General features: G+C 29.1%; 1 protein-coding gene across 1 annotated transcript; it reads left to right on the top strand.

Moving 5' to 3' along the window:
* The first annotated feature begins 13,310 nt into the window (after positions 1 to 13,310).
* On the top strand, positions 13,311 to 15,975 carry LOC107629178 (LOB domain-containing protein 1). The gene is made up of 2 exons (XM_016331895.2): positions 13,311 to 13,608; positions 14,997 to 15,975. Exons 1-2 carry the CDS (start codon positions 13,366 to 13,368, stop codon positions 15,372 to 15,374), a joined length of 621 nt encoding a protein of 206 aa, XP_016187381.1. The 5' UTR covers positions 13,311 to 13,365; the 3' UTR covers positions 15,375 to 15,975.
* The last annotated feature ends 1,514 nt before the right edge of the window (positions 15,976 to 17,489 follow it).

Genomic DNA, 17,489 nt, shown 5'->3' with positions numbered 1-17,489 from the left:
TTCGACGCGCGCCGCCTTTCGTGTCGGGCGTAGATAATGGGGTCGCGACTTCTTCTTCTGGGGCGTATCCGTTCCTCAGTGCTCTCCGACTCGCAATGGGGGCTCGGCGTGCGCCTCGAGTGGCTTCTTGAACGGGAACGGGTGGGGCTCCGCTCTGGGGAGCGTTGGTCGCGCTCTCTTTCTGCTAGTCTGCGCTCTAAGTCTTGCATTCTGTGGCGTAGTTCTTGCATTATCCTGGCGTGGTTGTCACCCGTCCCCCCGAAGGGGCGTCTCTCGTGAGTCTGCGTCGCATCCCTCGTGGGCGACCGTTGCTGCTGCCGGGATTCCGTCGCGACGGCGCCTCCCCCGAGTATGGGAGGCGCTACCTCGGAACCAGTCCCAGTCTGGACCAGTACGAAATCCATGAACGTCTGATCCCCACAGACGGCGCCAATGTTCGGTAGGTCGGGTACCGGACGTTCGGGTTAGGATCCTGAGGTCAATGCTTCGGACGGTGGAGGAGCTCGTCTGGCCGTGGTTTCCTGGTTCCGGGTGAGCGAGGTCCCGAGCACTTCTGATGAAAAAGGGGGGGTGCCACCTGCAAAGACACTCCGACGCCCTTGTCAGAATATGTGCAGGCGGAGAGGGAATGATGTGTGAATGTCACGCACCTTGGGGGGAGAGCCAGTCTCCCCCTTATATACATGTCAGTAGTGGGCCCCTTCAATGGCCAGGCCCATACCTTCAAGAGCGCTGTCCTTCGGCTGTGTGCAAGCCGTACGGGACGCGTGTCCGGGTCGGGCGGAAGGCGGATTATATGACCGGCGAGAACTCGGGTCGGGTCGACCCGCGCGAGTTTGGGCCAGGCCGTAACAGAAACTATTTACAAATTAGGTTTTAAAGCGAAAAGGTAGAAATTAAAGTAACTCCATGTGAATTGAAAGTTAAAAATAGTTAAATGATAATTTTGTCAAATCTATCAAATCATTTAATTATCAATTTCAGATGAAATTAATTGTAACTAAATTTTCACGAAATAGAGAATATTTTAGCAGTAAGAATGTATGTTATTGCGGTTTATTTTGCCTCTCAAAATGTTTTTGTCTAAAAACTAATCGAATTAACAATTTGATTTTTTTTTGTTACCCACGATATCCCCCAACTCGATAGGTCAAGGATTAATCCGTCGCGGATCTGAGCTCCATTTAAGGGTCTGCCGCTGGCCAATGGATTGCTGCATGCACAACGCGGGATTCGAACCCCCGACAATTTTGTTTTTATTTTAAAGGAAACATTGCTTTTCTTTTTTCTTTTTTCTTTTTTGAGCATAGAATGGAAATATTGCTCTTTTTGGTCAGGAAAAGAAAATATTGCTTGAACTCTGTTCCCTTTTTTTTCCTCGGAAACCCATGGGTGTTTTGAATTGGGTTTTCAATTCGGGCTTACTATTTGTTAACAAGTGATAGCAAGTGGTGTCTTTTTTAAATTGGTCATTTTTTTATGGAATTGGGCCTATCTTGTACAACTATCAAAATGACTTCCGTTTTTTAATTTTTAGGCCTGATATTTTTGTAAGCCCATAATTAAACTAGTTACCCATATATTGGATTCAGGCGCTACCGCTTTCTTTATTGGGCTTAATCTAGTTGCCAGTATATTTATTATTGTTCTATTTGTAGTCTGTCTTCTCAGAGGCCCAAAAAAAAAAAAATGTCTTCTCACATTATATTTACTTGAAATTCTGAGTCGCCCCCTCCCCATTACTAAAGGTCTAGAGTTCAAACTCTAGAGGATGCATTTGAGGGGAAAAAATGTGATAAATATGTGAGAAGTGTGTGGGTGTATTATGTACCTAAGATTGGGGGTTGTCCAATCTACTGACAAAAAAAAAAAAAATTCTGAGTCGCCAAAGGTTGACCACATGACTTTTTTTTTTTTGTTCTAGATTAAAAATAGGATAAGTACCGGGAGTCAATGGCCTAAGCGTACAATGTGTACAATGGAGATTTAGGAAGTAATGAATTATTAAAGATATGACCATTAGTGTTACATTGTCCTGTCAGGTTACGCTTTTGGAATGAATGGTTTCATAATATGGTCCGAAAGATCAAGAGTTCGATCCTTGGTAACCCCAATGATATCCGACTCCCTAGCAGTACTCTAAAAATAGATCTCAAGCATGACGTTTGGATGAAGATGCCTCCTAACAATTGACAATTTTATGCATTGACATTTTTATCCTTCTTGATCTATGGTGATGATCAAGGGTTGATTATATTGGTTTGTTGCAATGATATTAGGACCCGTCGTCAATGGCATACACTACTTGACTCAATATACATTTATACATTTTTTAATATCCAACTCATATTCTAACATTTATATTTTTTTATACATGTGAATGATTAATAACTGATTTTTTATATACATATAATATCAATAATAACACAATTGATTAGGTAAGAATTTTTCCTGTTAAATAAAACATGCACATGTATTTGGAAAGAATAACCTCGTATATATATTCAATTAAAAAATTATAATTGGAGCATAGTGCAGTTTGAATGATAATACTAAGTCTATACATATAGTAATTAACACGTTTTCATGAACACTAACAATGCATGTAAGATACCTATATATAAGAAAAAAATGTGAAAAACTTAACATCTTTAGGGCCTAGCTAGCTATATACATTGTTCTTCATTATGTGCATTTTCAACAATATAGATTAGTTGAATGGCTCTATATATATAAATATAAATATATAATATGATAAAAATTTATATACAGTTATTTTTATGTAAAGTTAAGAGTTAAAAATTATTAAAAAAATTTAGTCAAATTTATTAAATTATTTAATAATTTTCAAATATTAACTTCATATGAAAATAACTACACATAAATTTCTAACCTAAAATATATATAGTGGCTAATTCCACCAAATCAAACAATAATTTAACATATTGATAAGTATAATAAAGGATTTATTTGGGCAAATTTCTAAAAAAATATATTTTTTTAAGTTATTTTTTATTTCGAAAGATTTTATAAAAAAAAAATTTATATTTAAATATCTCATGTAAAAATATTTTTTTATTTATTAATTATATTTAACTATAATCATATAAAAATATTTATTTATTTATTTATTACGTAAATTTTTTTTAAAATATTTTAAAAAATATAAATTATAAATTTAAAAAAAATATATTTTATTTTAATTTTTTTATTTTTATTTTTAAAAAATTATTAAATATATTAAAAAATAAAAAGAATTAAATAAAATTATTTTTTATTAATTTAATGTCACCTATATAAATCTAAAGTGAATCTGACGGCGAAGAAGGAGTAATAGGAATTTGAAAAAACTTCAAACCTCCGCGTAGACCTAATCTAATTCTTCAATATCAGATCACCATAATTTTGTAAGCAAAAGCTACGTTAACTCAAATTTATTATCATTATTAATAACAGCTAGCACACATAACTTTTCACATTTTCTTGCGGACAAACTTAATTTATATTTATTTATATATATTACTAAATCGAAGAAATTAAACAAATAATTGCAGCAGTCAGCAGACATACACTTTTTCTTTCTTTATTAATGACTTCCTATTCAAACCTCCTCCTGTGAATTAATGTCATTAATTGTCACTGATTATATATAAAACCACTAACCTTACGAAAGCATGTAGTATTCACTACTCTGTAGCCAATAGAACTGTTGTTAGAATAAATACTTCACAACTCAGCAGTCAGCACCATTATTAATACTTTTAGATATAAGTATTCATTATTTATAATAGTATACTATATATTTCAGTGGCGGAACTGAAATTCTAACATCGAGGGATCTAATTGGCAAATTTTTATAATTAATTTATAATAATGTTAAATACACATTAAAATTAGTTACTACAATAATTAGTGATATAAAATATCGACTTTGTTAGATAGACAATGACTTTTGTGAACAATGTAAAAAATGAACTCTAAAATAAAAATATACTACACTATGCCAAATTATCCACCTAAAAATTTTAATATTAGAATAACTATCCACACACCTAATGAATTGAACATCCAATATATATCTAAATTCGAGATTCTATTTAGATAATGTATAAATACTATATTAAATTAGATAATAGCAGCCTATTATATATATATAAAATATATTATATTTATCTTATATATATATATATATATTATATATGGGTATATATGTTATTTCTATGATATGATGATTTTAAATTGCAGTCAAAATATTGAGTCTCATTTTCTATGTAAAAGAATTAAGTGAAAAAAAAAATTAGAAACAGACGAGTCTTATTTTAAAATAATTTTTTTGTAGAATGCGACTTTTTTAGTGCCGTCTTCGTTTAATATTTTCATTATCTACCTATACTTTTTCATAAAATATATAGTAAAAACGAGTTAAATACTCAAATACATAATAATAAATTTTTATAATTAATTTTAATATGTACTTAGTATTTTTGTTAATTTTATTATGAATGATTTTAATAAAATAATGTATAAGAATGGTGTATTAAGATTATACAATACTATAATATAATATTATATATATCACTGATAGAGAAGACCATGGCACATGTCGATCCTTCTTTAGTTTTGCCATTAAATCGAATATTCACTCAAATGTTTACTTAAATAAATATTAAACTCGAATCTTCTTTTTATATGTATCAACCATTTATTTATAACAAAATTTTAAAATATTTGCTGTAAATTAATCCTTGTAATATGATAAATAGACTTTAGAAAATTTATTTTCCAAAATGGTATAGATTTTTATCAACTTGAGATTAAAAAATTCAGTAAATAATATATTTCATTATTCAATAATAAAATTTTAATCAATTTATTTACTTTTTATCTTAATATTATATTTTTGTTTTGACAATTTATATATAAAAATTCAACTACTACATTAGTCATTTTAATATAACATATGTATGTTTGAATATAAAATATACATTAAAAATAAAAAATCCTCTTATAATTGTTCTTTCTAACAGCTCTGAATTATTTATTATCAATTATGAGTATGGTCTAAGTCTAAGAAGTGTGATTAGGGTCCTCAATTCACACAACACTAGCTGGCTCAATGCCCTTTGGCTCACGGCTTAAATTTTCTTTCATTCATATTTGATCAAAGACCAACCTATAATTATTTAAAGTTCTCTTTGGACTATGACTATGCATTTATTAAGTGTGCTGAGGGATAGCTAGCTATATAGATATATCAACTTTTCATTATAATTGAAGATCAAAGAAAAGGATGAGGATGGATTAAATGCAAAAAGGTACCAAATGCTGATATATTAATTATGAGTAGCATTCTGAAAATATATCTATCTATCTACATTATGATTATTACGCATATGGTGTTAATTATATGGTATATGTACGACCATTCAACATATAATTTAATTTGTACATATTCCTTGCATTGCAGGACAAGTGATATGACCCCCTCCATTCGACAAAATTCTAATTAGGGTTTAATACGATCGAAAAAAATTTTCTAACATATAAAATCATCTCTAAAGTTTAAAATTATTTTTAAAATTATTTTTTTTATTTAAATATTAAAATTTTGGACCAAATTATTCATAACAAAAAAATTTATAAAATAAAAAAAAACTAATATTTCTGGTCTTGCGAATGAAAAAAGAAAAAATAAGAAGGAAAAAGGGAAGAAAAAGTTGTCCATGATCCACCTCTGCCTTCGCTTCCACCATCACCTTTATACGATTTTGATCCTTAAAGTAAGGACGATTTTAAAATCAAGTTAAATCTTAGAAATAATTTGTATGCAAAAAAAATTCAAAACAAAAAAAATTTTCAGTTTATACCTAAAAAATCAAAATCATACTTATCCTTCTAATTATTAAGAAGTGGTAGTACTTGCAATTTTGACCGATTAATTTCGGATGTAACATTTTGAATTTAATTAGTTGATTAGGATAATAGATTAATGATCTCTCCCCGGTTGGCTAATAATATAGCTGTCATTTAATTTGTGACTTTATTATAGATGTATTAGTTCCAAATATATATGTTATTCTAAAAAAAAAATAGAGATTAACTTTCTTATAAACTATTATTTAGAATTTTTTAAATAGAAAACCAAACATGTTGCTAGATTAATAACATTGTACCTTCGCGGCCTTGATATGAACTAGTATAATAATAATTATCTAATAATTGAGCTGTGTCAACTCTATCCCACTACTTCAACAATAAAATTATAATAATTAAGCATATTTACTCTTAAGTGGAAATTGGTTAAAAAATAATATATAGAGTAAAGTATTATTTTTGTCCCCAACGATTTGGGGTAAATTCTATTTGTGTCCCTAACGTTTAAATCGTCCTATTTATATCCCTAACGTTTGTAAAAGTGATTCAATGTTATCCTGCCCTCAATTACACATCATGAACGATTTAGTTTGAGTTTTAAAAATCTCTTCTTGAAGTTAGAATACAAATGTCTGGGATAGAATCGATAATCCATTCCGAAAAATAGCTCATCAAAAGTTGAAACTAATTCCTACAACATTTACATAATTCACTTTTTTAGGAACATAATTGAATCTAAACACAAATAGTGGGTATAATATTAAAATCGAACACATTCAAATGAGACATATTTGAGAATGAATACATCCAAGTGAGAATAATTGAGAAATATAATCTGATTTGTTAATATAATTGATAGTAGGATAACATTGAATCACTTTTATAAACGTTAAGGATACAAATAGGACGATTTAAACGTTAGGGACACAAATAGGACTTACCCCAAACATTGAGGACAAAAACGATACTTTACTCTAATATATATATATATATATATATATATATATATATATATATATATAGTGGGATGTAAACCATAAAGTTTAGTTGGCTAATATTCTTCATCTTTTAAGGTCCACGCGCTAAAGACTCCAAGGGCTAAGAGATAGAGCACGAGAACAAAAAATAAAAAATAAATAAATTATAAACTAATTACAAAGGTCTAACTACTTCCACCACAAAGTTGAAAGCTGGAATGAAAATTTTCCAAGTCGTGGAAAAACTTAATCACTTGAAGATAAGCTAGAATCCCAAAGTTCAAAATAATACTACTTAGTTAAGAACATTTCAAATAAAAAACAATGCATATAAGCTTAAATAATGGAATATTTATGATATGATATGATAAGTTGCTACATTTTGAAAATGGGAATGTCATGTATAATGGTTTAATTGAAACTTAAGACTTATGACTCCATTTTCTTAATGGGTGTGTTCAACGAGCTGAACGACTCTTCACCAAACTTGCCCCCCAACTTTGCGGCCTTATATTTTAACTCTTTTGCACACACACATGCAATTATAAAACATGCATGCACAAAATCATATTACAGTTGGGTAATGCTAGAGAGACAAAAAAAAAAAGCAAGAACTTGCCTTATTTAGCATTCATTAATTGTTGTAACAATTAATGAATGCTAAATAAGACAAATTATGACTGTTTTTGGTTGATTTTCTTTGATTACCAAACATTTTCGATCACAGTTATCGCTATTTATATAAATATCTTTGTATATATAAATTTAATTTTCAACAAGCACTCCCTCGCTTTGCGGCAGTTTGTGCCTGGGTACATAAATCATGTCTGGGCATATCGTCGAACCGCCGCTAAATAATTTGACGCAGTATATTGGGTTAATGGTGGTTATACTATTAGTTGTTGGAAACAATCGCAAAAACTAATCTTCACATTTCAAACCGTTGGAATATGATTTTATGACGATTTAAAACCGTCGCTATTATCAAAATAAACTATCACTATTTGATACATTTGTTGTAGTGAATAATTTTATGCAAATAACTCATTACACACCATAAAAAATAATTAATTTTTTAATTTATCACTTAACAAATAATCTAAATCTATAAATCTAATTAATTATATGGTCATTTAAAATTTTTTACACGGTTAGTATATTAAAATTGAATTCATATTATTTATTTGACAATTTATAATAGATTTTTTCTCAATTTCATAATATATGTCTTGTTTAATTTATATATGAAAATAAACGTGTTATTTCATTATTTTTCATGATTTTTTTTTGACATAGTAGTTATTTTGAAAATAACAAAATGTTTATCTAACCTATATGATCGAATTGGTTAAATAAAAGAAATGGAAAAGATAGCTAAATATTTTAATTTGTCATCAATATAGTGCATAAAGTAAAAAATTTCAATCTTCTTAATCTACTAAAATGAGTATTCTCCTAAGTTTAGGGGTTAACTAATTTTTTTTTACCGAAGATAAGAAAACTCGAATCCGCAACCTCTTAATTGAGTATGGAAAAATTATGTCATTTGAGCTATTGTTTCTTGGCAGCGGTTAACTAATTAGTACTTTCAATTTTTAACTAGATCATACATTTATAGTTCAGGATAAACCGGTAAATAATTAAATATGACGTCAACGTGTTAAATAATTTTACCTTATTATATAAAGTGATTAATTTCTTACTTCAAAAGAATATTCATTTATTTTTAAAAAACTAAATTCTTCTAGAAATTGTTTTTTTTTTTTTTTAATTCGATTATTATTTTGATTGCGAATACGAAGAATAGGAACACGAAGTGATGAAATAATATTGAATAGAATGAAATGGAAATGTTTTTTTTAGCTCATTTAATTTGTTTGGATATAGAAAATTAAAAAGAGTCATCGTATTGATGTTTGAAAATATAGTAAAATAAGACAAGATATATAGGCACCTTTACTTTGAAATTGTAGTTTGAAAACACAATGTCCAATAAAATGAATTGATAAGAAGTTTGAGCTAACTTATCTTATATTTCATGATTTCATCTATACCGGAGGAGAATAAAAAAATATCATATTTTTTACATATATCATAAAATAGTAATAATTATTGTTCGGTTCGGATTTTGAACGAGTCGATTGTGCCGAACGCTTAGAAATAATAGAAAAACTGGATTCGGATCATTTTTATGCGTATAGATCTCCCAAACTGATGTATAAAGGAGAAAATTGGAGGTTTGAGGTTTTTCCGGGCTAGCGATGTGGAATGAGGGAGGGGGCCTCCTGCAAAAGGACTTCAACGCCCAAATCAATATCCATACAAAGGCGGCAGTTAGGGTAAAGGATAAGTGACGTACCTCTGCTGAGGGGTAGGGCGCTCCCCTTATATAGTCTGCAATAGGACAGGTTCCACAGGGAGAGTCACCTTCCAAAAAGCTTCCTTCCCAGTCGTCGTGTGCATTGTGTGGGGGGAGGTGGCACTCGAGTCACCACTCGACTCGGGTCGTGCAAACCGGCGGGTCGGCCGGCCTTCGAGTCCAGGTATTAGGCCAGCTGGACTGGACCGGAATAGTTATTTAATTTATTATTTAATATTTTTCATATGTATTTAATTAAATAATAAATTACATTCAATTAGGGGTGGGGATGGGTGAAATCGGGTTCGTCTTGATTCGAATTGACCCTAAATAATAACCGGATCTATTTTTGAAATCTTTACCCGACCCTAGACCTGGTGAAATTGCACAACTTTCGGGCCACACTAAAATCAAGTTTTTATCGGGTGAAGTCCGGACCTTGATAAATTTTATGTTAAAAAATTATGATGCACTCATTTATAAAGAAGAACAAATATTTGTTACAGATAAGTTGATAACCATATTTGAACTTGAATTTGTCCATAAATTCTAATTTCATACTTTTTTGATCTTTTTTCTAATTCAACAAATATGATTGAAAATAAAACAATAAGCTTATAATTAATATAACATAATATTGGAATTAATTTAAAATATATATCTTTTTTAGTTCCTTTAGGGTGTACATGAGTCGGGTAAAGTCAGGTCTGCCTTGATCTAGACCGGACCCTAAATAATGATCGGATCTATTTTTGAGACTCTCATCCGATCCTAGACCCATTAAAATTACACCAAATTAGCTTTAAGATTTTCGAGCCGGACCGAGTCATGTACAACCCTACCTTTAATATATCATCATTCTATTTTATATTTTGAAATAATTAAACAATAAATCTTAATATAATAATATCCCATATCATTCTATTATTGCATTTTTTTACTTTGCATATATCCAAACATATCGAGCCTTTGTGAATCAGGTGGTAGTTAAGGGAGTGGAAAGCCTTGTCTCAGTGGTGGCGGCAAACCTAATAAGCAATAACTTTGGATATATTATTATATAGCATAATTAGAATGGCACTAATAATTAATAGTGACATTATTATGCTTGCTTAGCTTCTAGAGTGCCACGTTATATTTTAAACATTTGAAAAATAAAAAGTAATGTAAAATGTTATACGTGGATTCCCTTTCAGTTGAATATTTCATCAATTATATATGCCAAAATAATGTAGTTTTAAAATCATAAATCTTATAATTTTCTATATCTTTCCTTTTTAAAAAAATGAATATGTATTACCTCTCATCATAGCTTTCTTCAAAAGTAAAATATATATAAATAAATTAGTGGTCCATATCATTCATTCCATGTGAAGAAAAAAATAATATAAGAACAAAAATAAAAAGAAAAAATAATAATACAAAAAATTAAAAGTAAAAATATAATAATACATAAAATTAAATAATTAATATAACATCATTGTAAATAAATTTAAATGATGTACTAAGATATGATCTATTGACTTGGTAGAATTTTCTATATGAAAATGAGAAGACAAAAGACTCATTTCATTTTCTTGGATAGTTTTTGGAAGACTGAGTGTAATTAGACAAAAAGTTAGGTCAATGGTATAAATTTTAAAACACTAATTTAGAAAGCCAATTAAAAAAAAAAAAAAAAGGACCCCAAGAGCCAAAGATTTTTCTAGTGGATGGCTCAATTAACATATGTTTATTTTTGCTTTTTCCTCTGAGGCTGCCCCTACTTTGTGTTGTCCGTTATGATAAAATTTAAAGACGAGGAAAAATATTCATAAACAAACAAATTAAATGGCTAAGAGTAGTTTTGTCATATGCCTAATGTCTAGTTTATTTCATACCTTACTTGTCTTACACGTAATATAGTTTTAAGAGGTAGATTAATTAAAAAGATGTTTATTGCACTATTATTTTCATGGAGAGTTTTCAATTTTTTTTTTATTGTACAAAATATTACTCGTAGAAGTTGTGAGAAGGATCGGAGACTGACTGGTCTTGACGATGATGAGTTAAACTTCTAAAGCGACTGGAAGTGATACCTACAAAGATATTCTAATTAGGAGTGGTAATATGTACTCTACTCGCGGGTATCCAACTCGATCTCACCCGGTCGGGTAGGGTTGCCAACCCGATCCGCAACGAGTAGGGTAGGGTGCGGGTAGGATTTTCGTGTGGGTTGGGTAGGGTGCGAGTTGAGCCTCAATCCTACCCGACCAACCCGCACCCTATATATGTATATATTATATACTTATATAAAAATATATTTTAAGTGGATATTGAACTAAAGACTTCTCACTAAATACAAAAGATCTTTAATCATTAAAAGAAGATCATTAATTGATAATTTAATAAGCTTTTTTATACATAAAAGTCAGATCTATTTTAAATTATCATCAAATTATATAATAACGTTGTATTTTTTTTGTAACCCGCGGGTAGGATCGGGTACCCGCGGGTTAAGAGCGGATATGATTAGGGTTGAGATATTCTCAACCCACGAGTAGGGTAGAGTTGAGTTTATATAAAAATCTCAATCCGCGGGTAGAGTTAGAGTTGACTCCAAACCCTACCTACCCTACCATTGCCACCCTTAATTCTAACGTTCAAGCTAGAATAGATCTAAAAGGTTTAGGCGATAGTTAAGATTGAATATCCTATCTGACTCCTTTTAAATATGATAAGAAATTTGAGTTACAGGACCAATTTAGACCATAATAAAAACCTAGATTCAGATAACCGAATTGGAGGTTGCTCTAATGAGAAACCCAAAAATTGAGTTCGGAACAATTATCAAATTTGATGTTTGAAAATTATACTAATAAATTTGAGTCCGAAAAAGCTGGAGTATGAAGAGGACATATGTATGTGTTATCTCTTTCATTTTCTAACCACTTTAGGGAAAGAAACTTTGCAAGGCATATTTATACAGGTTAGGCAAACCACAAAGATTCTCCGTGCAAAAGCAAAACTACTTCTACAAAAATAGACAAACTTAAAATTAATTATTAAGAAACTGATTTCGATGAAAAATATTATATAGCAAAAATATCATCCTAAATCAGATTGGTCCTTTTGAGCTATGGAATTTAAATTATATAAATATTATTTGAATAAAATACGGATGAAATATACTAAATATTGTATTTGTCTGGAAATTAAATAAATTTATCTTTTGCATATAAAATTGATAAAAGATGTGAGTCGAATTTGGATCGGATTTAAGGGTTTAAACCCATTAATAGGGTAAGATAGAAATTTTAAAATGTTTTACACTATTCACGAATATCATAGTCATTCATTGTTATCCTACATATAATATTTGATTAATTTTTATGAATAAAGATAATTTTATAATTAAGAGGAGTGTTAGGGAACTAGTAATTTTTGTTATTTATAGTCATCAAATAGTCATCAATGATAATTTTAATGGTGTGATATTGGTATAAGATTTCATCCAATAACTCACTTTTCTTTGCTGGTTACATGTTGGCCAGAATTTAAAAAAATTACTGGCCCTAGACTTTTCCTTTATAGTTTAACTAGTAACACATATTAATTAAAAATTGACGTGCTTGTAATTAAAGCAAAAACATGGAAAAGAAGCAAAATGTGTGCCTTGAAAGTAGTTTATGTATTTTCTCCATTCAAAGTTGAAAGAGTGATATACATGACTTTCACATTCACACCGATCGATAACCGAATAACAAACAAACAAACAAAGTGAGGAGGTGCGTGCGGCGTGCCACCCACCCCCACATTGTTCTCTTCTATCTTTTACACGCTCGTTTACATACCGTTATTATTTTCATATAAAATTTATAATTAAAAATTATTAATTAATAATTTTATATAAAAATCATTATATGTAAATGTTCACTCTTTTGTATATCTCTAAAGAGTTTTCTTTCTTTTTATATCAGTTAATAACTTAACATAAAATTATTTAAAAATTCTTACCTAATTTTCAAATGCTGACATCATATTTCCTGTGTGATGACGCACACTTCCCTTTATATATACTTATACAGCCCATTCTCTACTTCTCATCTTCCCAATTCACACGCTCTTCCTTTCTCTCCATAAAAAACAATACAATACCAAAGTATTATTAATAATATGGAGGGAAGTGACACTAACAACAACACCTACTCTAACTCTACTTCTACTTCTTCTGGTTATCCTCCTCCTCCTGCGGCGACGGTGGCGGTTGTTATGAGCCCTTGTGCAGCATGCAAGATCTTGAGGCGAAGATGCACCGAGAAATGCATGCTTGCGCCATATTTCCCTCCCACTGAGCCTACCAAGTTCACCATTGCTCATAGGGTCTTTGGCGCTAGCAACATCATCAAGTTCTTGCAGGTATTTTACATTTTTCTTTATATAATTTAGACTCAAAAGTTGAAAATTCAGGTAAAGTTGATATCTAAGAGTCGTTAGATGAAAATTTAGTCAAATCAGTCAATTCATCTAACGACTCTCGGATATCAACTTTACGTGAAGTCGACTACACCTGAGTTTTTACCATTAAACTATATATGTATTTATACATAAATACATTTGTAGCTAATTTTAGTTTTAGTGACTGATTTTGATATACATATAACATTTTTCATATAATTTATATTTAATTATTAGAATATTTTTACAGTTTAGATAATAACGGAATTTATTTTTAACATTACGTCAACATCTATCTTTCTTTCTTTTTAGAATAGTTTATATAAGAATTTTTCGTTAGCATTTAGAAGAAACATAAAAATAAAAAAACTAAATCAAGATTTGAATCTAAGTAATTATTGTTAAATATTAGAATTTTCCCATGTTTTGAATTTACTGCGTGAGTGTGACGACGACGACCAAGGAATTAGAAATAGAAAGTACCTCTCCATTATTCAGAGACAGGATGCAAGACTAGACTTCTTCAAGGGACATAAGTTCCCTCTTTTTTATGCAAACCCCTCAAACTTCGACAGTGACAGAATTTCAAATGTTCTTAAAAAAATAAGTATTTCAATAATTTTAATCGTTAATTTTAATTATAAAATATATAATATTAATTAAATTTTAACGGTTAAAATTATTAAAATATTATTATTTTAAAAATATTTAATTTTTTTTTAAATATATATAATTTTAAAATTATCTTATGTATATATATATATATCATTTCTGAATAATTTTTTTATTGAAAGTCAACATACGGTGGAGACATATATAGTAGCTCCTTTTTTTATATATATTATTTTGTTATTATTCTTTTACTAATTATGCTTTTTTTAGGGGAGAAGGCAAACTAATTAATTAATCACATTAATTACTCAAATATAACGAATACCTAATTGTGGGCCTCTTAGTAGTTATACGTAACACTCTTCACCTCTTATAATCTTATCAAACACAATACATTAGATTATGATATCATTTCTCTGAAAAATTTAACGGTGTACTTTGGCCACTAATTAAATTAGTGACAGATCAAATTGTCGTTGTTAAATCAGACAAGAAATTTTAAGATGTATCTTTATCAGTAATTAGACTGTCAACCAACTTGGATTGGTCGAGTGGTCAGTTCATTCATTTGCTTAAGCAAATGTCGGGGGTTTGAGTCCTGCCTTTTACATGCAGCAACCCTTAAATGGAGCTCAAATCCGCGACGAATTAAAATAAGCTTTGTAATAACATATAGTTTTTTATTAATTAATTTTAAATTAAAGCTCATATATTATTTTTATATATATATATTCTAGGACCTTCCGGAATCTCAAAGAGCTGATGCAGTGAGTAGCATGGTGTATGAGGCAAGTGCAAGAATAAGGGACCCAGTTTATGGTAGTGCAGGTGCAATTTGCCACCTTCAGAAGCAAGTCAATGAACTTAGAGCACAATTGGCAAAAGCACAAGCTGAGGTTGCAACCATGCAATTTCAACAAGCCAACCTTGTTGCCCTAATTTACATGGAAATGGCACAACAAAAAAGCTCCCAACAACAAGAATTTGAATCATCACCTCAGCAATCATCAATGGAGGATTTCAGTGTTCCAAGTCCTCACTATCAACAAAGTAACATCAACTACTTTGAGGATACCCCTAGCCTCAATTCATTGTGGGAGCCGCTCTGGACGTGATTTATCGTACGTTATATACGAGAAATGATATTTGTACTATTTTTTTGTATACGACCTTTCTTTCGTATAAGAGATGTGTATACAAAAAATAATATAAATATTATTTTTTATAACATACATAGATGATTTAAAAAAACAGCCGTGATTTTTGTACTTAATTTCTCTTTAATTCTAAATTAGATTAATTTTCTATATGATTAGATCAATAATGTGGGAGACTTATATAATTAATGGGTTCTCATGCTTGATTTAATAGTAAAGAAAAATAAATCGATTTAGTATTTAAAAAGATAAAGTATATAAATCATTTCTCAAAATAGATATATATCGATCTTGCTGAAGAAATATTGAATTATGACTAAAAATAACTATGTAGCTAGGATTTAAGTTGAATTAATTATATGGGGAAAGAATATTCCTTATATACCTGCGAGCATGTCTCCCATTATTGCGCAAGCTAGGTGAGAATTGAGAAATGAGGTATATGAAGAATATATGTATATCACATCATCTTGAAAAGTAAAAAAAAAAAAAATATAGATGGTGATGTAATCATTTAATGTATGTAATCTTTGCAATTTGAAGAAGGATTTAATTTTTATGTATTGATTATTAATGTAAATATTCTTTTATATATATTGTATAAATTTCTTTAAGTATAGCATAAAAGGTTAAATTATTATAATTAATGAGAAATTTTTGGACCCATAATTTTTAGTATTTTTTATTATTATTTGATTAATATAAATATTAAATTATTTTTAATAAATAAATTTTATAAATTTATGTGTAAAATTCCTAATATATATATATATATATATATATATATATATATATATAAATTATATTAATTTATATAAATAATATTTTTTAAATATAAATATAAATTATATATTTTTTGTGTATAAAATAATTATATATATTAACGTAAAATATTATTGACTAACTACTAATAAAAAATAATAATATTTACGATTCACGTAGCCTTGCTCATAATTAATTAAGCATAACATATAATAAACTTTCCACATACAAGGTATATATATAGAGATATGATCAATCAATCTCTTTCAAGAAAAAAAGTCATGTGATGATAGGTCTTTATTTACGGTGGGATTTTGAATCTTATGCACCTATTTTAATTTTGATTTGTCACATACTATATCATTCAGAATACTTTCAAAGTAATAGCTTTTGACCATCTTGTGTCTTCGGATTCGCTATATTATTGTCACCATAACCAACTTTCAATTTTAAATATATAGCGATCGATAGGGTAACAATAGGGCACAATTAGAGTTGAGTAAACTGGATATAAAGACATATCTCATTATGGGGGCGATATCCCCCAAAATAAAAATGTAACTCATATTACCAACCAATTTAGATTGGTTGAGTATTAAATTGGTTGAGTAGTCAGTTTATTCATCCATTAAGTAAGTGTCAGGAATTCGAATTTTATTTTTTATATACAATAATTTATTAATTAACAACAGACCCTTAAATAAAATTCAAATCTATAACAAATTAGTTTTTAATCTGCTGGATTAAAGAATGAATATATATATATATATATATATATATATATATATATATATATATATATATATAAACTCATATTGTTACGCACATTTTACTTTTTCACAGATGATTTTTATTGGTGTCAAATAATTAAAATATTTAATTACCATTATTGCTCAAACAATATCAAGATGGGTGATGTACTATATGTATATCTTGTTAATTACTTAGCTTTTTTAATTGTCCCATTAGATAATGATTTTTGTAAATAATGTGAATAATGAATTTTAAAATTAATCCAATAAAGTAAAAAAATAACACTCTACCTCTAAATTACCTCTTAAAAATTTTAATATTAGGATAACTATTTATACACTTAGTAAATTGAATATTCAGCTATTGTTAATTGTACTTGAATAAATCAAATAAAAAAATAACTATTCAATTAAAAATAATAAACATAATTATCTGCATATTTATTAAATTGAATATCTAACATATATATTATTTATATTATTTAGTATTTTTATTACTAACCTATATTTTTCCATAAGATTTCAATGGTAAGGAAAAGACAAAAGATGCTCATTTAAT

This window comes from Arachis ipaensis, chromosome B3, assembly GCF_059453495.1.
Source record: "Arachis ipaensis isolate K30076 ecotype BB chromosome B3, ASM5945349v1, whole genome shotgun sequence".
Lineage (NCBI taxonomy): Eukaryota > Viridiplantae > Streptophyta > Magnoliopsida > Fabales > Fabaceae > Arachis > Arachis ipaensis.
The sequence above is the reverse complement of the archived record's forward strand: the minus strand, read 5'-3'. Positions and strand labels throughout refer to the sequence as shown.

Excerpts from the sequence above, each read along its gene's own strand:
- LOC107629178 (XM_016331895.2), top strand. The coding sequence starts at position 13,366 with ATGGAGGGAAGTGACACTAACAACAACACCTACTCTAACTCTACTTCT. Across the intron at positions 13,609-14,996 it reads ACATCATCAAGTTCTTGCAG|GACCTTCCGGAATCTCAAAG; the intron begins GTATTTTACATT and ends TATATATTCTAG.